Source organism: Mesoplodon mirus (assembly GCF_964341445.2).
Source record: "Mesoplodon mirus genome assembly, chromosome: 12".
Taxonomy (NCBI): Eukaryota; Metazoa; Chordata; class Mammalia; order Artiodactyla; family Ziphiidae; genus Mesoplodon; species Mesoplodon mirus.
Genome location: NC_138988.1, coordinates 5,743,566 through 5,764,298, shown reverse-complemented (window position 1 = coordinate 5,764,298; position 20,733 = coordinate 5,743,566). Strand labels below are relative to the sequence as shown.

General features: G+C 46.4%; 1 protein-coding gene across 3 annotated transcripts in view; it reads right to left on the bottom strand.

Annotated features, from left to right (window-relative positions):
• Window positions 1-350: 350 nt before the first annotated feature.
• TAMM41 (TAM41 mitochondrial translocator assembly and maintenance homolog) overlaps window positions 351-20,733 on the bottom strand; it is a 110,625-nt gene continuing 90,242 nt past the window's right edge. The window contains exons 8-10 of one of the 3 annotated variants that reach the window (XR_014295596.1): window positions 2,640-2,779; window positions 740-916; window positions 351-386 (exon numbers count right to left, since the gene is read on the bottom strand). Coding sequence is in view for 1 of the 3 variants with exons in the window: in XM_082639408.1 (XP_082495534.1) it covers window positions 2,661-2,779 (119 nt within the window). In the remaining 2 variants the exon portion in view is untranslated. Of the gene's footprint in view, window positions 387-553; window positions 917-2,639; window positions 2,780-20,733 lie in introns of those variants that run through there. The other 2 variants (XR_014295597.1, XM_082639408.1) reach the window with 2 other exon arrangements.

Genomic DNA, 20,733 nt, shown 5'->3' with positions numbered 1-20,733 from the left:
AGTCATAATTCAAACCCAGAGCTGCTTGCCGAGTCCTCTAGTGCCCAGATTTCAGAGATATGGTAACAGGATCACAATGTGGTAAATAACAGAGCTGTGAATAGTTAAAACATTTGCAAAATTTCTAGGCAGATGTACATGAAGGCCTCTAACAGTGCCAGACAGGCAATAAGCACTCAATCCCCTTTCTTCTTTTCCGTCTCAGAGTACAGAAGTGAGCCTCACCTCCACCTTGACCCAACAGGGATTTTACCCCACACACACCTGGATGGAATCCCATGGTGGGGCCGCTGGAGTGGTAGTAACCTGAGCCTCGAGCCCCATGCCGAATTCCATGGAGAGCCTTGCTCCAGGGCTGTGTTCCAAGGAAACGTACCATCTGAAACCTGTCAAGGAGTCAGTGATGAGCTTTTTTCTGAATGTCAGCTCTTTTCACAGCATGGATCTGAAGGAGTCCCCTTAAGTAAGACCAGATTTATGGCCAGAACAATTGCTCAGACCTCGGATCTCTAAGTGATGTTTAACACTGGTGCAAAGATTGGCTTTGTCCTCGCACAAGGAATTTTCCTTCGAATACTGTAAGGATGATTGCACCTGGCAATCTATTCTTGTTGTCTTTCTTAGACACAGACTTCGGTGGGCCGGGGCGGGAGATAAGAAGAGCCATTTTCCGTAGAAAAGAATGTTGCAGATGCTGGATTCAAGGCCGGCTAGAGTTTGGCCACAGTTAACTACCTACCTCTCAGATGGAGAATGGTTTGAGCTGGGGAACTCCACCAAAAATAAGCATGGGTTTTTCTTCTGAGGGTGGACACACTCAGAGGACATCACCTCAGAGAGAAATTCTTCAAACCAAGACTGCCATGTCTCTCCTGGCTCCAATTGCTTCTTTGGCATCAACTCTTACAAGCACGTGCTGTACACAGGCAAGAAGAAAGTAAACAGCGAAGGAAGATCAGCATACTGGGTACCAGCCACGTGCCAGGCACTGTGCTGTGCTGAGCACTCTCATTTAATGCAGTGTGATCCTGTGAGGGAGTATTGATGACCCCATTCAGCGGATGAGGAAATGGGGGCTCAGAGCAGGTAGAATATTTGCCTTAGTGCAACTACTTGAGCAGGGCCAAACCAGGATTCAAACCACCTGGCCTGACTCCTCATTCAATAATCTTTCAACAATATCACTCAGCTCACCCAGAAGAGACCCCTTTGATAATCCCTGAATAAATCATTGAATCTACACTCCTAGACCGACACTTCAATTCTGAAGGGAAATATCTCCTCCTGGTTTCCCATTCCCTGTGGGCTACCATGTGGAATTGGAATTTAGTAGGGTCTTAACATCATTTCTGACATTGCTTGTCAAAAGATGGAGAAGCCCTTGGCACGTGAAAATGGCTGAGACTTCAGCATCAGACAGACCAGAGTTCAAACCTTGGTTCCACCATTTTCTAGCTGCATGACACCGGGCACAAACGTGGACCCTGCTCAAACTTTCATTTTCTCACCTATATAACAGGGATGATTCCCACTTAGAAAGGTGCTTATAAGACGAATACTGACAGATACAGAGAGAGAAAGACAAATATTGTATGATCTCCCTTATATGTGGAATCTTAAAAAAAAGAAAAGAAAAGAAAGAAACCAGACTCATAAAAAAGAGATCAGATGTGTGGTTACCAGAGGTGGTGGGGGGGAGGGGAAATGGGGTGAAGGTGGTCAAAAGATACAGACTTCCAATTATAAGGTACGTGAGTACTAGAGATGTAACGCACACAGCATGATCCATATAGTTAACACTGCTGTATAGTGTATTTGAAAGCTGTCAGGAGAGTAAATCATAAGACTTCTCATCCTAAGTCAAAAAAACACATTTTTTTTTTCCTTTTTAAAAATCTAGGGGCTTCCCTGGTGGCGCAGTGGTTGAGAGTCCGCCTGCCGATGCAGGGGACACGGGTTCGTGCCCCAATCCCGGAAGATCCCACATGCCGCGGAGCGGCTGGGCCCGCGAGCCATGGCCGTGGAGCCTGTGTGTCCGGAGCCTGTGCTCCGCAACGGGAGAGGCCACAGCAGTGAGAGGCCCGCGTACAGCAAAAAAAAAAAAAAAAAAAATCTATTTGAGATGATGGATGTTAACTAAACTTGTGGTAATCGTTTCACGATATATGTAAGTCAAGTCATTCTGCTGTACACCTGAAACTTATTCAGTGCTGTATGTCAATTACACCTCAGTAAAACTGGAAAAAAAAAAGCAAAAGCCCTGAGTGAAAAAAAGGCATGGTTTTTAAAATTATTAAGTACTTTATAAAGTATTAAAATTCTTTAATGGCTTTTTTTTTCTTCCACCTCATCATTCGTCTGATTGACCCTACAGTTGATTACTTAGGACAGCTTTAAAATCCAGGTCAACCTTGCTTAGACTGATGAATTTGTATTAGCTTGTATTTTTTTAAAAAAGTGTTTGTATACATTGGAACAGTCACATAATCAATAAAAGTGGGTCCCATTTCAAAGTCCAATGTGACCCCACTGCATGCAGCCCTGGAATACCCAGTAAGCAGACTGTGTTAGTATTTAAGACACCACAATGTACAAAACTTTTTGAAGAATTTGAGATATATTGATAAATAACTAGTTACCTTGGACAAACCACGTCTTCTTTATATTACAGTTACAGCTTCATATCCTTCTGAATCACACAGACAAGGAGGCAGGATAACCTTTCCAGTGCTTACTGGCAGCAGGGAAAGTGGGTTTGGGTCCAAAACAGATAAGGTTTCTGTACAGAGAGAAAAAAGAAGGGCAAGGGTATGTTTTGTTTTGTTTTGTTTTCTTTCCAAAGTGGGAGAGAGTCTCCCAAAGAATAGTAAGCTGATGGCCTGGGGTGGTAGGTGATGTCGTTTCTGTACCTTGGAGGCTGCTTCAGAAGGGCTGCCCAGCCTGCCTTCCATCTGCCTCTCCCCAGCTCACTCCTCCTCTCCAGCAACTTTGTGTGGATCCTGGGGTTGTGCTGTGAGGGTCCTTGATCTGATTAGGGCAATTCTTCCTCTCTCCCTTCCACCCCCCACCCCCACCCCCCCGCCACGCTTTTTCCCTCCTTCCCTCCCTTTCTTCCTTCGATCTAGAGCACCTTCTGTCTTACTGTTCTAGACATTGAAGATTCAACTGCCAATAACTCAGACAAGGTCCTGCTCCCGTGGAGCTAATGCTCTAGTGGAGGGGTGCTGGGGAGGAGGTGGGAGAGACATGATTAGCCAGGAAACATGGTTTACGTCATGTAAGTTAACTTAAAAGAGATCATTTAAAATAGTGATAAGATCAATGAAGAAAATAAAACAGGGAATGAAATAGAGAATGACCCGTTGTGGCAGCACAGTGGCATCAACCTGACAGTGTGATCAGGGAGGACTCCTGAGAGGAGGTGACGTTTGAGTTGAGACCTGAACGATGACAAGGAACCAGTCATGCCACGATCTGGGGGAAAGACTTCCAAGCAGAAGGAACAGCAAGTGCAAAGGCTCTGGGGCAGGAGCAAGTCTGCTGTGTTTGAAGAACTGAGTGAAGGCCAGGGTGGCTGGACCACAATAAACGGGGGAGAAGAGAGGTTTGAGATAAAGCTGGGGCAGTGGACTGGCTATGGGAAGGAGTTCAGACTTTATTCTCCATGCAAAGGGAAGCTATTTGAGGGGGTGACATGATTTGGATTCTTAAAAGGTCTCTCTGATGGCTGTGTAGAGAATAGACTATCGGGGGTGGGGGGGGGTTGTCTTAGTCCTTCCGGGCTGCTATAACACAAATACCATAGACTGGGTGACTTAAATGACAAACGTTTATTTCTCCAGTTCTGGAGCCTGGCAAGTCCAAGGTCAAGGCACTGGCATATCTGGTGTCTGGTGAGGCCTGGCTTCTTTGTTCTTAGATGGGCATCTTTGTGCTGTACCCTCACATGGCAGAAGGGGCAGGGGAGCTATCTGGAGTCTCATATAAGAGCACTAATCCCATTAATGAAGGCTCCACTCTCATGACCTGATCACCTCCCAAAGGCCCTACCTCCAAATGCCATCACACTGGGGAGTAGGTCTCCACATATGAACTGGGGGAGAGGGCATAAGCATTCCGTCTATAGCCGGCAGGGAGAGAGGAAGGAGATAAGTTAGGAGACTTCAGCAATCTTTCTGATGAGAGAGGATGGAGGTTCCAAATAAAATAAGAGACTAATGAAGACAAGTGGACAGATCTGAGGTATAGTTTGGAGATAGATGTACTGCGTAAGGTAATGTCAGCTACTGAACCAAATGACCCCAAAAACTTAGTGGTTTTTGACATAAAGTCCAAACAGTGAGCAGTTCTAGAAGAGCAAGTGGCTCTCCTCCAAGTGGTGACTCGGGGACCCAGGATCCTCATCTTGTGACTCTGCCAACCCCTGGGGCCCCAGAATCCTTTGAGGATCCTCTTCATCCAGCAGACAGATGGAGAAGGACACATGGGCCTGCTGTGGCACAGATCATTCCACTTATATCTCTTGATGAGAGCTAGTCATGTGACCTTGCCCAAATGACAGGAGCTACGAAATGTAGTCCCTGTTTGGGCAACTACTTCCCATCAATGGTCCTACACTGTGGAAAGAGGACACAGATTTGCGTCCAGCTGGCCATTTCTGTCATGGCAGAGTTGGCAGACTTTTTGGTGGATTGCACATAGGGGTTGGAGGAAAGCAAGGTCCCCAAGATGACTCCTTGGCTTTTTGCATGAGCAAGGTGAAAGGTGGGCTTTAAGTGAAATGGGAACTTCGGGAAGGAGGAGATTTATACTGGGAGCAGGAGGAATTAAGACTTCCACTTTGGACGTATGTAATGTGAGCTGCCTCTGAGATATCCAAAAGGGGCTGTTGGAAAGGCAGTTGGGTATATGAGCCAGGACTGCAAAGGACGTGTCAAGAGTGAAGATTTAAATATCGCATTTCCCCTTTTCCCGGTGGCTTCTGATCCTGGTGCGGGTCCCCCATTGCCCTTGATCCTCCATGCACTAACTACATCAGCATAAATTCACTTCTCCTTAGAGATAATGTTTATAATTCCACTACGCATGAAATGATAGCTTTTACTATTACATGCATTCACTCATCCAACACTTTATTGAGTGTCTATTATGTGCTGACCACTAGTGATTAGCAAGGAAGAAGACGTAGTCTCTGCCTCATGAAGATTTATTCTAGTAGGAGAAGATAGATAATAAACAAATAAAGAAGTAAGTATAGGGCATCAGGTACACTGAAGAGAAACAGGGCAGGGTAAGAAAATACTAGAAGCAGGAGGACTTCTATAGTAAGAAATATATGAGCAGAAACTGGAAGGAAGTTGAGGGAGCAAATCATGTGTCTCTAAGGGGGGAGGATGTGCCAAAGCAAGGACCAAGCAGGTGCAAAGACCCAGAGGCAGAAGAGGGACTGTTTTGAAACCAGTCAGGAGGTCAGTGTAGCTGGAGAGGGGTGGGAGGGGAAGACTGGTAGCGATGAGGTCAGAGAGATGGGCAGGGGGCAGGTCATGCAGTAGCCAAACAGGTTTTTTTCCCCCCAACACCTTCATGTAACTGGAGAAGAAGGGAGAAAAACACTATTTCCGGGTGCAGAAATCTTTGCAAAAAAAGTAACACACAATCAAGGACTTCCTGTGCAGTTCCCCAGATGAAACATCTTCGAAGTGGAGGATTTGCGACCAGAATGAGAAAGGGTCACGGTTTCCTACTGCGAAGTATAAGACACACAATCTCTCCTCCTGCAGTAGGTTTGCTGCACAGTTAATTGCAGCCACATGTGAAGCGCTGCAGGGGAGCGTTTGAAGCCAGCGCCATCAGAGACCGGGACAAACACCCCCCAGCACTCCTGCTCCCAGCAAAACCAGTTGTGTGATCAGCCCAGGAGGACGGGAACAGATGATAAATGCTGCGATGATAAATACTATGTTTTCTGAATTTCAGCTCCAAAATCTGAGCTAGAGGCCTTTTATTGGCTTCTTTTTATAAACATCAAAAGAAGCTGATTTCAATGAAAAAAAATTTTTTTCCAGGAAGAAAAAAATTTTTGTTTTCTCTGTTCAATTACTGTCCATGATTCCCTCCTGATCTGCCCACAGCAGTGAGGCCGTGGAACCAAAATAGCCACTGTGGAGGCTGGGCATTTTATCTCTGCTCTTGATCTTGGTGGGACCTGGCAGGACACTGCCGCTGCCGGCAGTAACTGCAAACATGTGGGCAGGGCTTTCGAGCTGATGCTCCTGAGGTTGTGTTATTTAATGCTGACATCCCTAGAACTGGGCCTGTTTTCTCTGATCCACAGTGGAGTGTGTATACTGGACTGGGTTTTGGCTCCCCAGCATCTAGAGGTTTATCCTATTGGGGGGAGACTCTCCATTGGCTGGGTCTACAGAAACCAAAGGGGGCCATGTGGTCCCTCCCTGACAGCCAGGAAGTAGGGGAATGGGTGAGGCTCAGCCAAATAGACATTCCTGCCAAGGTTCTTCATTCTTGAGACAGTGATTTGAAGGCTTGGTGGTGGCAGCCATGTCGAGAGTCCTGGGACACCAGTGCCCGGGCTGAAGTGGTGGATGCAGTACCGGGACAGCCAAGGCTTCTTCCCTTCCCGAGCTCCTAACCACATTCTGAGCCTGAATCTCTAGCCTCCCATCTATTCTTTGGCCACCCAATACCCATCCTATAACCTCTCTTTCTGCTTATATTAACCAGAGACCTTTTCTGTTGACTATAACCCAGAACCCTGGCCTACTCTTAAGTCATCTGCAGACCCCCATTCATGAACAAAAATTCCCCTGGACTCCCAGAGTTCACTTATATTGTTTTTGTTCTCATGTTGCTCGAATATGGACACCATAAAACTCAACGTAAGTTCCTTAGAGGCTTGCACCTTTTTTTTTCTTCCAGTCTTACTGAGATATCATTGACCTATATGTATAAGTTTAAGGTGTACAGCATAGATTTGAGTTACATACATCATGAAATGATGACCACAATACATTCTGAACATCCGTCATCTTATACAGATACAACGTTAAAGAAATAGGAAAAAAAAAAACCGTTTTCCTTGTGATGAGAACTCTTAGGATTTGTACCTTTTTAAAAGGCTTGTAGGTTTTTTGTTTTTTTTTTTTTTTTTGGCCACACTGTGCAGCTTGTGGGATCTTAGTTCCCTGATCAGGGATTGAACCCGGACCCTCGGCAGTGAAAGTGCTAAGTCCTAACCACTGGACCGCCAGGGAATTCCCTGGCTTGTAGCTTTTAAGCAATTATAAAACACAAACGTATTTGCAAGCTAAATATATGCAATTCCACTAGATCAGCAATGTTGAAATTAACAGCATTAACTTAATATGACAGATGATGTTGTTCCGTGACACTAAATATGTTAGCAGTGTGAATATGGAACTCACCTCTGGGCTCATGTGTTTGTATTTTTTTACTACCGTGGGCCCCGTGGCGACTTAACTCTCCTGCCTTTTCTCCATTCAAACCACCATGAACGCTTCATTCATCCAGCTTGTCTTGGGGTCCTTGGCTCTTTATTTTGCATGGGCACATCATTCACTACTGAGGACCACTGATGTTCTTTTGGCTTTGGCTGGGACAATTACAATGATTCTACTCCGCTTAAATGCCACTGTAAACACATATGCAAATGCAGGGCCTGAAATCAGGTAGAAAGGTCATCCAGATGACCCGGTATTTGCTTATATCAAATGTTTAAAGATTAACATAAAAAATAGTAGAGTTTAAAAATTCTCATAGAAAACTCATAACTTCCTAAGACTACATTTGTAAACCTCAGTTTCAGAAATCACAACAAAGCAATTAGGAGCACAAGCTTTAGAGTTTAAAAAAAAAATCCTAGTTTTGAATCCTAACCCCACCCTTTAATAGTCTTGGAATCTTGGGCAAGTTAACTCCTTTGAGTCTTAATTTTCTCACCTGTAAAACGGAACCATAATACCTATCTCTTAGAACAGCTGTATTTCACAAGATGATTACGTAACTATTCAATAAATGGTAGTCATTATTGTTATTGGCATCCTAATTGACATTCAAATTGGTTAACATATTTGCCCCAGTTCAGACAGCCAGCTAGTCACAGAGACAGAACTGGAACCCACATTTTCTCAACACCTAGCCCTTTGCTTTTAATACCATCTGTGTGGATCATCTGAGGGATTTACACTGCAGGAAGTCACTCAGTCCCCAGGTTAATTCCACTGAAGATCCTTCTAAAAAAACTGATCTGATTATTCCCCTGCTTGAAAACTTCTGTCTACCTCCTCCTATTCGTTACACCTGTGGCTCTCCACATGGGGTCCCCTCATCAGCAGGGACAAACGTAAATTCTCAGGCCCCATCCCAGACAGACTCAGTCAGAAACTCTGGCAGTGGGGCCCAGCAATCTGCATTTTAACACACACACCCCCAACCCGCCACCGGATGATCCTGAAGCAGGCTATGGTCTGAGAATTGCTGCTTTACAGAAACAAGTCCAGACTTCTTAGCACGGCATTCAAGGCTCTTCCTGTTCTGGTCCCAGCCCATTTTTCTAGCCTTTTCTTCTAACACTCCTAAAACACTCTTATGCTCCAACACCATTAGACTTTCCTCTCTGTCTTAAACTTCACAGGCCCTTTTAGGCCTTGGTACCTGCAGTGCAGTTCCCTCTACGAGCATTTCTTCAAAAGATCTCTTTCTCGGGTGGAGCCTTCCCTGATTGCCTCAAGGCTGGATTTGCAGCTTTGCAGCCTATTTGTCATACTTCCATCACACACAGCATGCAACCCTTGGGGACTGGCTTCTTTCACTCAGCGTGATTCCCTGGAGAGCCATCCAAGCTGCTGTGTGTATTAATAGCCCATTCCTTTTACTGCTGAGGAATACTCCACGGTGTGGACGGACCAGTTTGTTTAACCATTCACATGTTGAAGGACATCTGGACTCTCTCCAGCTATTGGCTGCTACAAACAAAGTTGCTGTGAACGTTCCTGTACAAGTGTTTGTGTGAACCTGCCCACTGTTTTTGAACCCTTTCTGTGACTGGGGAATTCCCCCTTTAGAGTCCTGCTCACTGAAGACAGAGCCAGAAAAACTCATTTTCCCAACTTGCATGTGGGGAGCAAGTTCTGTCCATCAGACACAGCCATGCAAGGTTTTGTTCACAAGTGAGCAGTGTGACGAAGCAGGCACTCCAGGGACTCATGTTAAGAAAAGGGTGAGAGCAGAGGCAACCGGCTTTGAGGGCAGCACTGGTGGGGGCTGGGTGTCCATGTCACTGCAGCTGGTGAGCTTCAGTGACTATACCAGCTGGGCTGTGGCAGTGGGGTCTTTGCTGAAAGTCCCGTGGGGTGGTTTGGGCATTGTTTCTGGTCCTGTAGCCTCCAAGCCCCCCTCTCTGGCCCTCTTGGAAATATCTAATATTCTTTTACAAATTTATTTTCGGCTCAAATAAACTTGAGTGGATTCTGTTATTTGCAATTAAGAACTGTAACCAATCTCCATCCCTAACCTCATTGCTAGCCACTCCTAAACTTAGTGCTTCAGCTCTACTAAGCTCCCTCTAGTTTCCCAAATATTCAGAGCAGCACGTACTTCCCCTATTAGGTGCTTGTCACACTGTACTAACATTGCCTGTTTACTTATCTGTCTCCCTCCAGGAACTGTAAACCAGTATCTCCAGCCTGTGTCACACTTCTATTGCCCTTAGTATATGTTCAGTCAATCTTCAAATGATAATTCAAATGATTGCTCATCTTTATCTTTGATGAGATAAGAACAATGCCTGTGACTAGTACTATTATGGTCACTTTGCCAGTCTGAACTAAAGTTTCCTCATCTATAAAATGGAATAACACCACTAAGAGGACAGTTGAAAAGTCAGTGGCGACCACAACAGAAAACCAACATCCCAATTTTAAAAACTAGTCAAGGGAAACTTCCCTCGTGGCACAGTGGTTAAGAATCCGCCTGCCAATTCAGGGGACATGGGTTCGAGCCCTGGTCCGCGAAGATCACACATGCTGTGGAGCAACTAAGCCCGTGCGCCGCAACTACTGAGCCCGCGCTCTAGAGCCCACGAGCCACAACTACTGAGCCCGCATGCCACAACTACTGAAGCCTGCGTGCCTAGAGCCTGTGCTCCGCAACAAGAGAAGCCACCACAATGAGAAGCCCGTGCACTGTGACAAAGAGTAGCCTCTGCTCACTGCAACTAGAGAAAGCCCGCATGCAGCAACGAAGACCCAACGCAGCCAAAAATAAAAAATAATAATAAATTTATTTTAAAAAAATTGGCCAAGGACTTGAATAGATATTTCTCCAAAGAAGATATACAAGTGGTGAATAAGCACATGAAAAGATGCTCAACATTACTAATCATTAAGGAAATGTAAATCAAAATCACAGTGAGCTACACCTCACACCCATTAGGATCGCTGTTTTTTTTAAAAAAAGAAGAAAAAAAAAAACCCAGAAGACAGAAAACAAGTGTTGGTGAGGATGTGGAGAAATGGGAACCCTCGTACACTGACACTGGGAATGTAAAATGGTGCAGCTTCTATGGAAAACAGTATGGTGATTACTCAAAATTTTAAAATAGAGCTATCATATGATCCTGCAATCCCACTTTTGGATATTTACCCTAAAGAATTGAAAGGAAGGCAATTCTGACACATGCTACAACATGGAGAAACCTTGAGGACATTATGCGAAGTGAAATAAGTCACAAAAGGACAAACACTGTACAATCCCACTATACAAGGTACCTAGAGTACTAGTCAAATTCATATAGACAGAAAGTAAACTGGTGATTGCCAAGGGCTGGGGGGAGGGGGAATGAGGAGATAGTATTTAATGGGGGCAGAGTTTCAGTTTTGCAAGATGAAAAGAGTTCTAAGGATGGATGGTGGTGACGGTTGTACAATAATGTGAATGTACTTAATGCCTCTGAACTGTACACTTAAAAGTGGTTAAAATGGGGCTTCCCTGGTGGTGCAGTGGTTGAGAGTCTGCCTGCCGATGCAGGGGACACGGGTTCGTGCCCCGGTCCGGGAGGATCCCACATGCCGTGGAGTGGCTAGGCCCGTGAGCCATGGCTGCTGGGCCTGCGCGTCCGGAGCCTGTGCCCCACAACGAGAGAGGCCACAACAGTGAGAGGCCCGTGTACCAAAAAACAAAACAAAACAAAACAAGACAAAAAAAATGGTTAAGATGGTAAACTTTATGCTATATGTATTTTTCCACAAATTTTTTAAAAGGTTAGTAACAAACCACAATGTTACCACTTCATTTCCACTAGAATGGCTAAAAGAGTATCAAGTGCTGGCAAAGACTGTGAAGCAACTGAAACTCTCATACACTGTTGGGCACATTTTATAAACATTTAAATATTTAAACATTTACTTATCACATGACTGCGATTCTACTGCTAGATAGATACCCAAGAGAAATGAAATGTTACAAAAAGACTTGCACACAAACGTCAGAGCAGCTTTACTTATAATAGTAAAAAACTGCAAAAAGCTATTAGAACTTTTTAATAGTAAAAATTAAATGCCCTTCAATAGGTAAAAAATAAACAAATTGAGATAGGTTGACACAATGGATTACTTCTTAGCAATAAAAGGAATAACCTACTGATACATGCAACAGCAGGGATTAATCTCAAAAACATTATGGTGAAAAAAAGAAACCAGATACAAAGGACTACTTGTGTGATTTCAGCTCTATGAAATTCTAGAAAAGATACGTCTAATCTATGGTGATGGAGATGCAGTCAGTGGTTGCCTGTGATAGGGCTTAGGAGGGATTGACTACAAAGAGGCATGACGGAACTTTCTGGAGTGGTAGAAATCATTTATACTTTATTGGTAGTTACATATGTGCATACATTTGTCAAAAGTCCTTGAGGCATGCACCTAGAACAGATCTACATTATATGTCGATAAAGTTGAAAGACGGTTGGGAGGACGCAGATGAGAAAGTGTACTCAGTATCTATGTTTCAAACATTAGATTTCAGCCTCAAAGTGATTAGAATGTCTCACATTAATGTTATAAATGTTTTGGGTACTCTTACAATGCAGCAGTAAAATGATAGAGAAAGAAAAGAAGCAAAAACTGACACTTTCCAGAGTTTTCTCTTTGAAGAGAAAAAGCTGGACGGTATGGTGGAGAGCCTGACATTTGAAACTGTGGCCACTATTCTGTTACCATGAAAAGTCTGAGAGCCCAGAGGGGGCCTGCAAGGCACCTTCAAATGATATCTATTACAATTTGATCCTCAATACCCAAGAAGTAGATTTGACTGCACTCATGTTTCCAGTTGTTAAATAACTTCCTTGTGGTGGAACTAGGGCTTGAACTTAAATCTGTCTCCAAAGTCCATACTCTTTGGACCACAAACCCCAAAACTGGAATCCTATGGTCATATGCTGTGGGTCCTGCCACCAAAGCCCATTTCCTTTGCTTTACAATGATGAGGGTCCCCAGGAGAGCCCCTGAATTCTGTGCAACTCCAACCTACATAGGACAAACAGTCCACTGTTACTACTGTTGGTCAGGTTGCTTTCTTTTTCAGACACGTTATTTCTTTTTATTTACAGTGGTGTTCAATGCAAATCAATTCCATAACATGAGAAGTTACTGTGGATCAAAGCACAGACACAATGTACAATCCAAAACAGATGTACAGCTTTTGGGCCATGAAGCAAAAGGGAATGTTCATTCACACCCACAGTAGCTTGAGATCTATTGGTTCTGCTTGTTCCCATGTTGGTTTCTCAAGATGTCAAGACTTGACTTTGGTTGTGAAGACTACTGAGGCCATCCTGGATCTTGGAACATCTTGGCGTTGGTGTGTGACCACAAGATAAAAGACTTCACAGAGTGTCTATTTCTAAATAGCTTTCTCTGTATCAGTTGTAAAATATCTATTTCCCAGAATCAGGCTATGTTAGGCTTCCAACCCTTTAGACCCAGGTTCTAACCCTTTAGACCCAGGTTCTAACCCTCTAAAAATACGGACAGATTGTGATGGGTGTTGCGATTGCTCATGTCACTCTGCTGACTGCAGCCCATGGCTTAGATTCCTATCCTGCTTCAGGAAAGTCTGTTGAAGGGTCTGCGCATCAATAAAGGCCTGGTTGGGCTTCCCTGGTGGCACAGTGGTTAAGAATCTGCCTGCCAACGCAGGGGACACAGGTTCGAGCCCTGGTCTGGGAAGATCTCCCATGCTGCGGAGCAACTAAGCCTGTGCGCCACAACTACTGAGCCTGTGCTCTAGAGTCCATGAGCCGCAACTACTGAGCCCTCGAGCCACAACTCCTGAAGCCCAGGTGCCTAGAGCCCATACCCTGCAACAAGAGAAGCCACCGCAATGAGAAGCCCACGCACCGCAACGAAGAGTAGCCCCCACTCGCCACAACTAGAGAAAGCCCATGCACAGCAGCGAAGACGCATCGCAGCCAAAAATAAATAAAATAAATACTTTTATAAAACAACAACAACAAAGGCCTGGTTCACTGTCAACTCAGCACACGTGCAGGCTGACACTGACATCCTGGTTGGATTGGTCAGCCTCCTTCTCGTGTACTGAGTCGTGGAACTGAAGCTTCAGAGGGGACAGGCTCCAGACAGGGCCCGGTTTCTCCCTCCCTCAGCTCTCCCTTCCCGGGGGACCTAGTTTATCTGCAGGCTCCAAGCTTCTCTGCTTCTGTGGCAGTGAAATGGCTAATGCAGGTCCAGGTCACACACTCTCACACCACAGCAGCCAGAGGAAGAGGAAGAGTCTTTTCCAGGAGTTTCCAGAAGAGACTTACTCAGGAGCCCAAGCAAGCATCCTCTTGGAAGTCCTTGGCTGTGTCCAGCCCTGAGCTGTATGCTGCAGAAGGCAAGCCCATCGCTGTGACCAGTAAGTGCCTGCTCTGGAGGAGGAGGGGGTCAGACCCTCTAAACCACATGGGTGGTAGGAGAAGATGGGGGTACATTCCCTCCTGAGTAGCCTCCTCCATACTTTGAACCGATTGGCTTAACCCTAAAGCATGTCAAGTCTGAACATTGTTCAGTTCTTAGATCCATGAAACTCCCTGCTGCATTTGGCGGTGTTGATCCTTGAAATTCTCTACTCTACAGGTTCCCTGACCTGGCTGTCAGCAAAGTACATCAAAGTGGAGAATTTTACACTACCCATGCCCAGGGGATTCAGATTTCACAGATATGAGGTTGGGGCAGGGGACAGACATCTGCACGTTTACAAAACCTCATGGGTGACTTTGATGCAAGCAGCCCTGATGGAGAACCACTGCCCTAGGCTGCTGTGACATCACCCCTCCCGGTCCATTCATTCTCTCTGCAGGTATGTACTGAGTGTGCACTAGGTGCCAGGCACTCAGGTAGGTGCCGAGCATATGGGGATGAACAAGGCAGACAAGCTCACGTCTTTATGGAGCTTATGTCTTAATGGGGGATGGGAAAAGAGACAAATAATTACTTAGGTTCCAGAGATTTCAGATGGTGCTACGAGCTAGAAAGGAAGTAACTCAGGATGAAGTGAGTAGGAATAAAAAGAACTACCTGAGGGCTTCCCTGGTGGCGCAGTGGTTGAGAGTCCGCCTGCCGATGCAGGGGACACGGGTTTGTGCCCCGGTCCGGGAAGATCCCACATGCCGCGGAGCGGCTGGGCCCGTGAGCCATGGTCGTTGAGCCTGTGTGTCCGGAGCCTGTGCTCCGCAACGGGAGAGGCCACAACAGTGAGAGGCCCACATACCGCAAAAAAAAAAAAAAAAAAAAAAAAAAAGAGCTACCTGAGACAGGATGGTCGAGAGTGTCTGCCCTGCATGATTCACAGCAGCCAAGGCACAGAAGCAAACTGAGTGTCCATCGATGGATGAACAGATAAATGCACATATATACAATGGAATATTGTTCAGCCTTAAAAAAAGAAGGAAATCCTGCCTTTTGTGCCAAGATGCATGAACCTAGAGGACACTGTGCTAAGTGAAATAAGCCAGACAAAGACAAATTATGTAGGATTCCAGTGACATGAGGGATCTGAAATAGTCAAACTCATAGAAGGAAAGAGTAGAGTGGTGGACCAGGGGCTGGTGAGGGAGACAGTGAGGTGATGATCAAAGGGTACAGACTGCAGTCAGGCAAGATAAATAACTTCCGGTGATCTGTTCTACAGCATAGTGCCTGGAGCTAACAGTATCATATTGCACACCTAAAATTTGCTGAGAGGATAGATCTTATGTTCAGTGTGCTTACCACACACACACACACACACACACACACACAAAATACTACTAACTAAGGGGGACGGAGGAACCCAATAATAATAATGGGGAGGTGATGGATACGTTTATAGCCTTGATGGGGGATGGTTTCACAGGTGTATACTTATCCCCAAACCCACTGAGTTGTGTACATTAAATCCGCACAGCTTTTTTGCATGTCAATCATACCTCAATAAAGTGGTTTAATAAATGGCTGCCCTGGAAGGTGGGGAAGGTCAGAAGGACAGACCCAAGACAGGAATGAGCTTGGTGCGCCGGAGGAAAGAGGAAGGTCGGGTGTGCATCCAGGCAGAAGGGGCAGGAGGCAGGAGATCGAGGAGGCAGGGCCCTGTGGGCGGCAGTAAGGAGTTCAGACTTAACTCTCAAAGCAGCGGGAAGCCTCATATACTCCCCGTATTCTTGTGCGTCTCTGGGTTTTCTGAGAGCTGCTTTCTCTCCACCTGCCCTTTAAGCTTTGCTGTCCTCCCAGCCTCTCTCCCTGCCCCTTGTTTTTCTCATTCTACCCAGGGAGGTGGGGGGATCTTGATTGTTCTCAGTTGGCCATCAAGACCTCTCCTGGGTCTCGTGCTCATGTATCAGATGCAGCTGGACCCCCCATCTAGCCCAGAGCCCCCTCAAACTTGTGCAAGGTCTTCGGTAGCCTCCCCTTCAATCGGCTCCACCCCCGTATCTCCAGCAGGTAACAAGGCTCCCTGCTACCCAGACAACCACCTAGAAACCAGAGTGTCCTCCTGGGTCCCTCCCTCTCTCTCACCTCCACAGTCAATTACCGATTTATTCTAACCTCATAAATATGTCTCAGATCTCTCTTTTCCTCACTATCCTGCCTAATGACAGTCCTAAACCAGAGGGCCACAGCTCTCCCTGGGCAGCTGCAGTCGCCCCGCGTCGTCCCCCTCCCCCAGTCCTGTCCCCTCAGCTACGCTCTTCACTCAACTTGCTAAAGCGTTAAGTCTGCAGGGGATGAACCTGGAAAAGTCCAAATTCCTCCCAGTGTGGTGGTGGGATCTACTTTTTCTCCCTCCCCGCCCCCAGCCCTGTTCTTCTTGACCTTGGCAGATGCCTAAGCCAGGATAACAAAAGGAAGCCTTGAGGATGGAATTCAGGGTAGAGGGAGAGACCCAGCATAACACAAAGACTTGAGATATGCAAAGAGGGTCGCTATCTAGAGGGTCGCTATCTAGGTTTTGAGGACACAGGCGGGTCAAGGAGATGGGAAAAGGCATCTGGACAGGACGAGCATGGGAGGACCCTGAGCGCTCTGGGTATCCTCAGGTGGGAACATTCAGCTTGAACCTGAAGAGAAGGACCGCTTCGCGTGGCCCTGTGACCGATGTGACCGATGTGCCCTCGCTGGCCAGCACTACAGCTGCTGGATCCTGTGCCCTCCTCTCACTGTGAAGGGGTCACCGCCGCGCAGGATGCTCCGCGGCGCCCCTCCTCCCACACACCTCTCCCACCTCCTCTGTTACCTTCCTGGAAAGGACTCGGACCCTCCTGTGAGCCTCTGCGGCTCTTGCTTCTCCCGTGCGCTGTTCTCATACCTGCAATGACTTCACTCCTGCCCACCTCCTGGCTATGCTCCGCTCATCCTTACGACTGCCGTTCCATGTCTGAGTATTACGTGAGGGGGAGGAAAGCCATGTTTGCGCATCACACAAACATGTCCCGGATTAGAGCTCCAGCTACACTGTTTACTCAGTGTGAGACCTTAGCAAGCATTTTGTCTGTCTTATTACCAGGAAACTAGACAAACCCTTCCTTGTGGGTCTTTCTGAGGCTCAAATGCTCTTATTTAAAGTGCCTGGCACATAGTAGGTGCTCAGTAAATGTTAGCTTTCTTTCTTGCCCTCGAGGCACTCAATAAATGTTGGTCCTAATTCTAGAGTCACCGAACAGCTAGTCTGATAGCACTGCCTTTCCCTTCTTCCTTGACCTCCCTTTACAGGTTAACATGTGTGCAATTTTCATTTATTATGTATTGGAAATGATGTCTTTTCCATGCAGAGTAACAGACAGGAGCTATCACTTACTAGGTGTCTACTCTGTGTCTGACCTTCACCAGGGGTTTTCTAGACAGTCCCTCAGTTAATATACACAATGACTGCTGGGGGTCAGTAGTATTAATCTCTATCCTACTCTGACCAAGTTGAGGCTCTAAGTTAAATAACTTCCCTGAAGTCACACAGCCAGTAATTGAGAGAGTCAAGATAGAAAGCCAGTCTTCTGGATTCCAAAGCCCGTATCCTTATAAATAGACCACATTTCCTCTCATGAAAATTACAATATAACCATAATAGTAATAGAAATAGTTAGCACTTAGTGATTACCTATTTCCTGGGAATTATTATTATAACTCTGAACATATATTAATTTAATGAACTTCTGCAAACACCCTATGAACTATTATTATCCAGTTTTTCAGAGAAGACCTGAAGCATAGGAGATGAAATGACTTGTCCAGACCGTGAGCAGAATCTATTTGTATATATAACATGTGGAACACTGCACTCTTCAGTTTATCTTTTTTCTTCAAGGAGCATAAGACCCACAATCAAATGAGAGAGGGAATAAGTGGGTAAGTTTTACATTACACACCTTGTTGTTAGCTGTTATGCTGAAATTCAGGGGAGGGGCAATACTGAGTGTGCTCAGGGTTTGAAAGCTTGTGTACAGAGGCACTGTTTTCCTGGAGCTCTGCATGTGCAGTGGAGGCCACCACCACAGAAGGGCGGGCTAGATCCTGAGGGTCACGAGGAGGGCAAAGGAACCGGGAGATGAAGTTTGTCACCCATCCCTGGAGACCTACAGTCAGAAGCCGTACAAAGATGATGAGCAGCCCAAGAGAGCAAGGACAGACTCTTCCAACCAGCAAACAGAGCGGACAACTTGCAGTCCCTCAGGAGTGTGTCACCATGATGTCACCTTCTTTATTTCCCTCGTGGGAATCGGGCCCCACTGGGGCTTGATTAACCGCTAGCCACAGAGAGCAAAATGACAATGCTTTTAAACTTATTCTTCAGACCGTCAGTAGCTCCCCAGCTAGAAGTCACTCAGAGATAAATCACAGGGTTGTTTAATCTTTGCTCTGATTCTGCGATTTAGCAGCAATTCTGTGTCACTTCCCTTCAATCACTTGGCATGTCACCACTTCTTCAGTGCGGTGTGAAAATCATCCATGCAGACAAACATGTATTCATGGAGAGTTTCATGTCTGTTCACCGAGAAGGTGCTCAGGAGATGATGGTGACTAAGGATGGGACAGTCCCCGTGGGCTAGGAACTGAGTCAAGGTGGGAAGGGGGACATTTAAGAAACAGAGTTGTATTAGGAGTTCTTAAAGGAGGTGAACAGAGAGCCCTGGGCGTCCACGACGCAGGTCCCAACTCAGTCTTGGGAGGACAGAGGATGCTTCCCTGCAGAGTCGATGTCTAACTGAGGCTGGGGGTAGAGTAGGAGCGAGGCAGGTAAAGGAAGGGAAGAACAGCATGTACGAAGGCGGGAGACAGCACGTCCAAGGAACGGAGACGATTCCAGTTGCCTGAAGGGTAGAGAGCCAGAGGGAGGGCGCTGCAAGGCGAAGAGGACACCGGGTCACAGCAGATTGTACAGGACTCCGTAGGCCAGGTTAAGGCGTGAATGGTTTCAGGGCTTTCCGTTTTTAAAGGGTGATGAAGACATTCAAGGGTTTTAAGCATCCCACCGTCTCGGCAGCGTAGGATGGACGGAAGGAAGAAGAGCGCAGGCAGGTGAGAGGCCACTGCGGCCGTGGAGGTGGGAAACCGAGGTGTCTCGGGCTGGGATGGAGGTGGTGGGCGTGGAGAGGAGTGAATGGTTTGAGAGAGATTTAAGAGTGAGGATTAGCAAGATTTGGTGAGATTACAGAGTGTAATGATGGAACAGCAACTACTTTTCATCTTTCTCATAAAAGATATCCATCAGGGATTCACCAGCCTGTGCTTGCTATTATCTATTTTTTAAATTTTATTATTAATTAATTAATTAATTTTATTTTTGGCTGTGTTGGGCCTTCGTCGCTGCGCGCGATCTTTCTCTAGTTGTGGTGAGCGGGGGCTACTCTTCGCTGCGGTGCGCGGGCTTCTCATTGTGGTGGCTTCTCTTGTTGTGGAGCATGGGCTCTAGGCACATGGGCTTCAGTAGTTGTGGCTCACGGGCTCAGAAGTTGTGGCTCGCAGGCTCTAGAGCACAGGCTCAGTAGTTGTGGTGCACCGGCTTAGCTGCTCCATGGCATGTCGGATCTTCCTGGACCAGGACTCAAACCCGTGTCCCCTGCATTGGCAGGCGGGTTCTTAACCACTGCGCCACCAGGGAAGTCCCTGTGCTTGGTATTAATCAGCTCCTGTCTGTACTATTCAGGGAAAGGACTGATTGCCCGTTTAGGAACCTATGGGTTGATCAACGGGGCTTCCATTCTTTGGGCCAACAGTTATTAGGCATCTTTCATGTGCCAAACACTGTGCCAGGCACCAGAAATACAAACAAAAATGTGACATCGTCTCTATTTTGAAGTGGAAAGAGCACTGGAACAGGCAGACATGGGTTCAAATTCCTGCCTCACCACCTCCTGGGCTCCAGGGAAAATTTGAAGTCCTTTAACCTTTTGGAGCCTCAGTTTGTAACAGGGGGATCAAAACACCCAACTTCCAGAGTTGGTGTGGAGATTAATGAGAGTGTATGGAAAACAAGGGCAGTGTGTGACTCAGTAAATGTTCACTCCCACCACCCCAGCCCAGCTCTTCCTCTCTCCAGGGTTAAGTAGCTAGACTAAAACCAAATTCTGTAAATCAGGTTTAAGAAAACATTCCTCAGTAGAAAACCCACAAGTTGATGGACCTAATAATATTTCCGTAACACACAACTGCAGTCATTCTGGATGGGCGAGTTGCTGCCCTCCCAGGAAGCTTTCTGAAGTAAAGAAATATATTTTCTTTGGCTCTGTGCCTTAGCATTGATTTTCCTTATAGACTTTGGGATTCTGGTTTGCATGCTCATCCTGAGGCCACATTTCCCCTCCTGACCACCACCCCCCAACCCCGCCCGGTCTCTCTGCTTTTCTCCTTCCTTCTTCCCTGTCCAGGTTTCTGGTGGCCCCCATCCAGCCCCTCGGGCTCCTCGTCCAGAATCAAGTGTCATGTTGGTGCCCTGGGTGTCCATATTGAGCTCTCTACCCACACAGGGGAAATGCCAATCCAAGCACAAGTCACTGGACAGGCTGCCCAGGTCTTGGCCTCTCCATCTCTCAGGGAGCATACCTTCACAAGCCACATGTCCAGAGAGCTGTGGATTTCTTAGCCTCCTTTCCTGGGTGTACGTGTCTGTGCACGTGTGTGTGTGCATGTGCGTGAACAAAGAGGACATCCTTCCCCAGGGAGCTTGAGC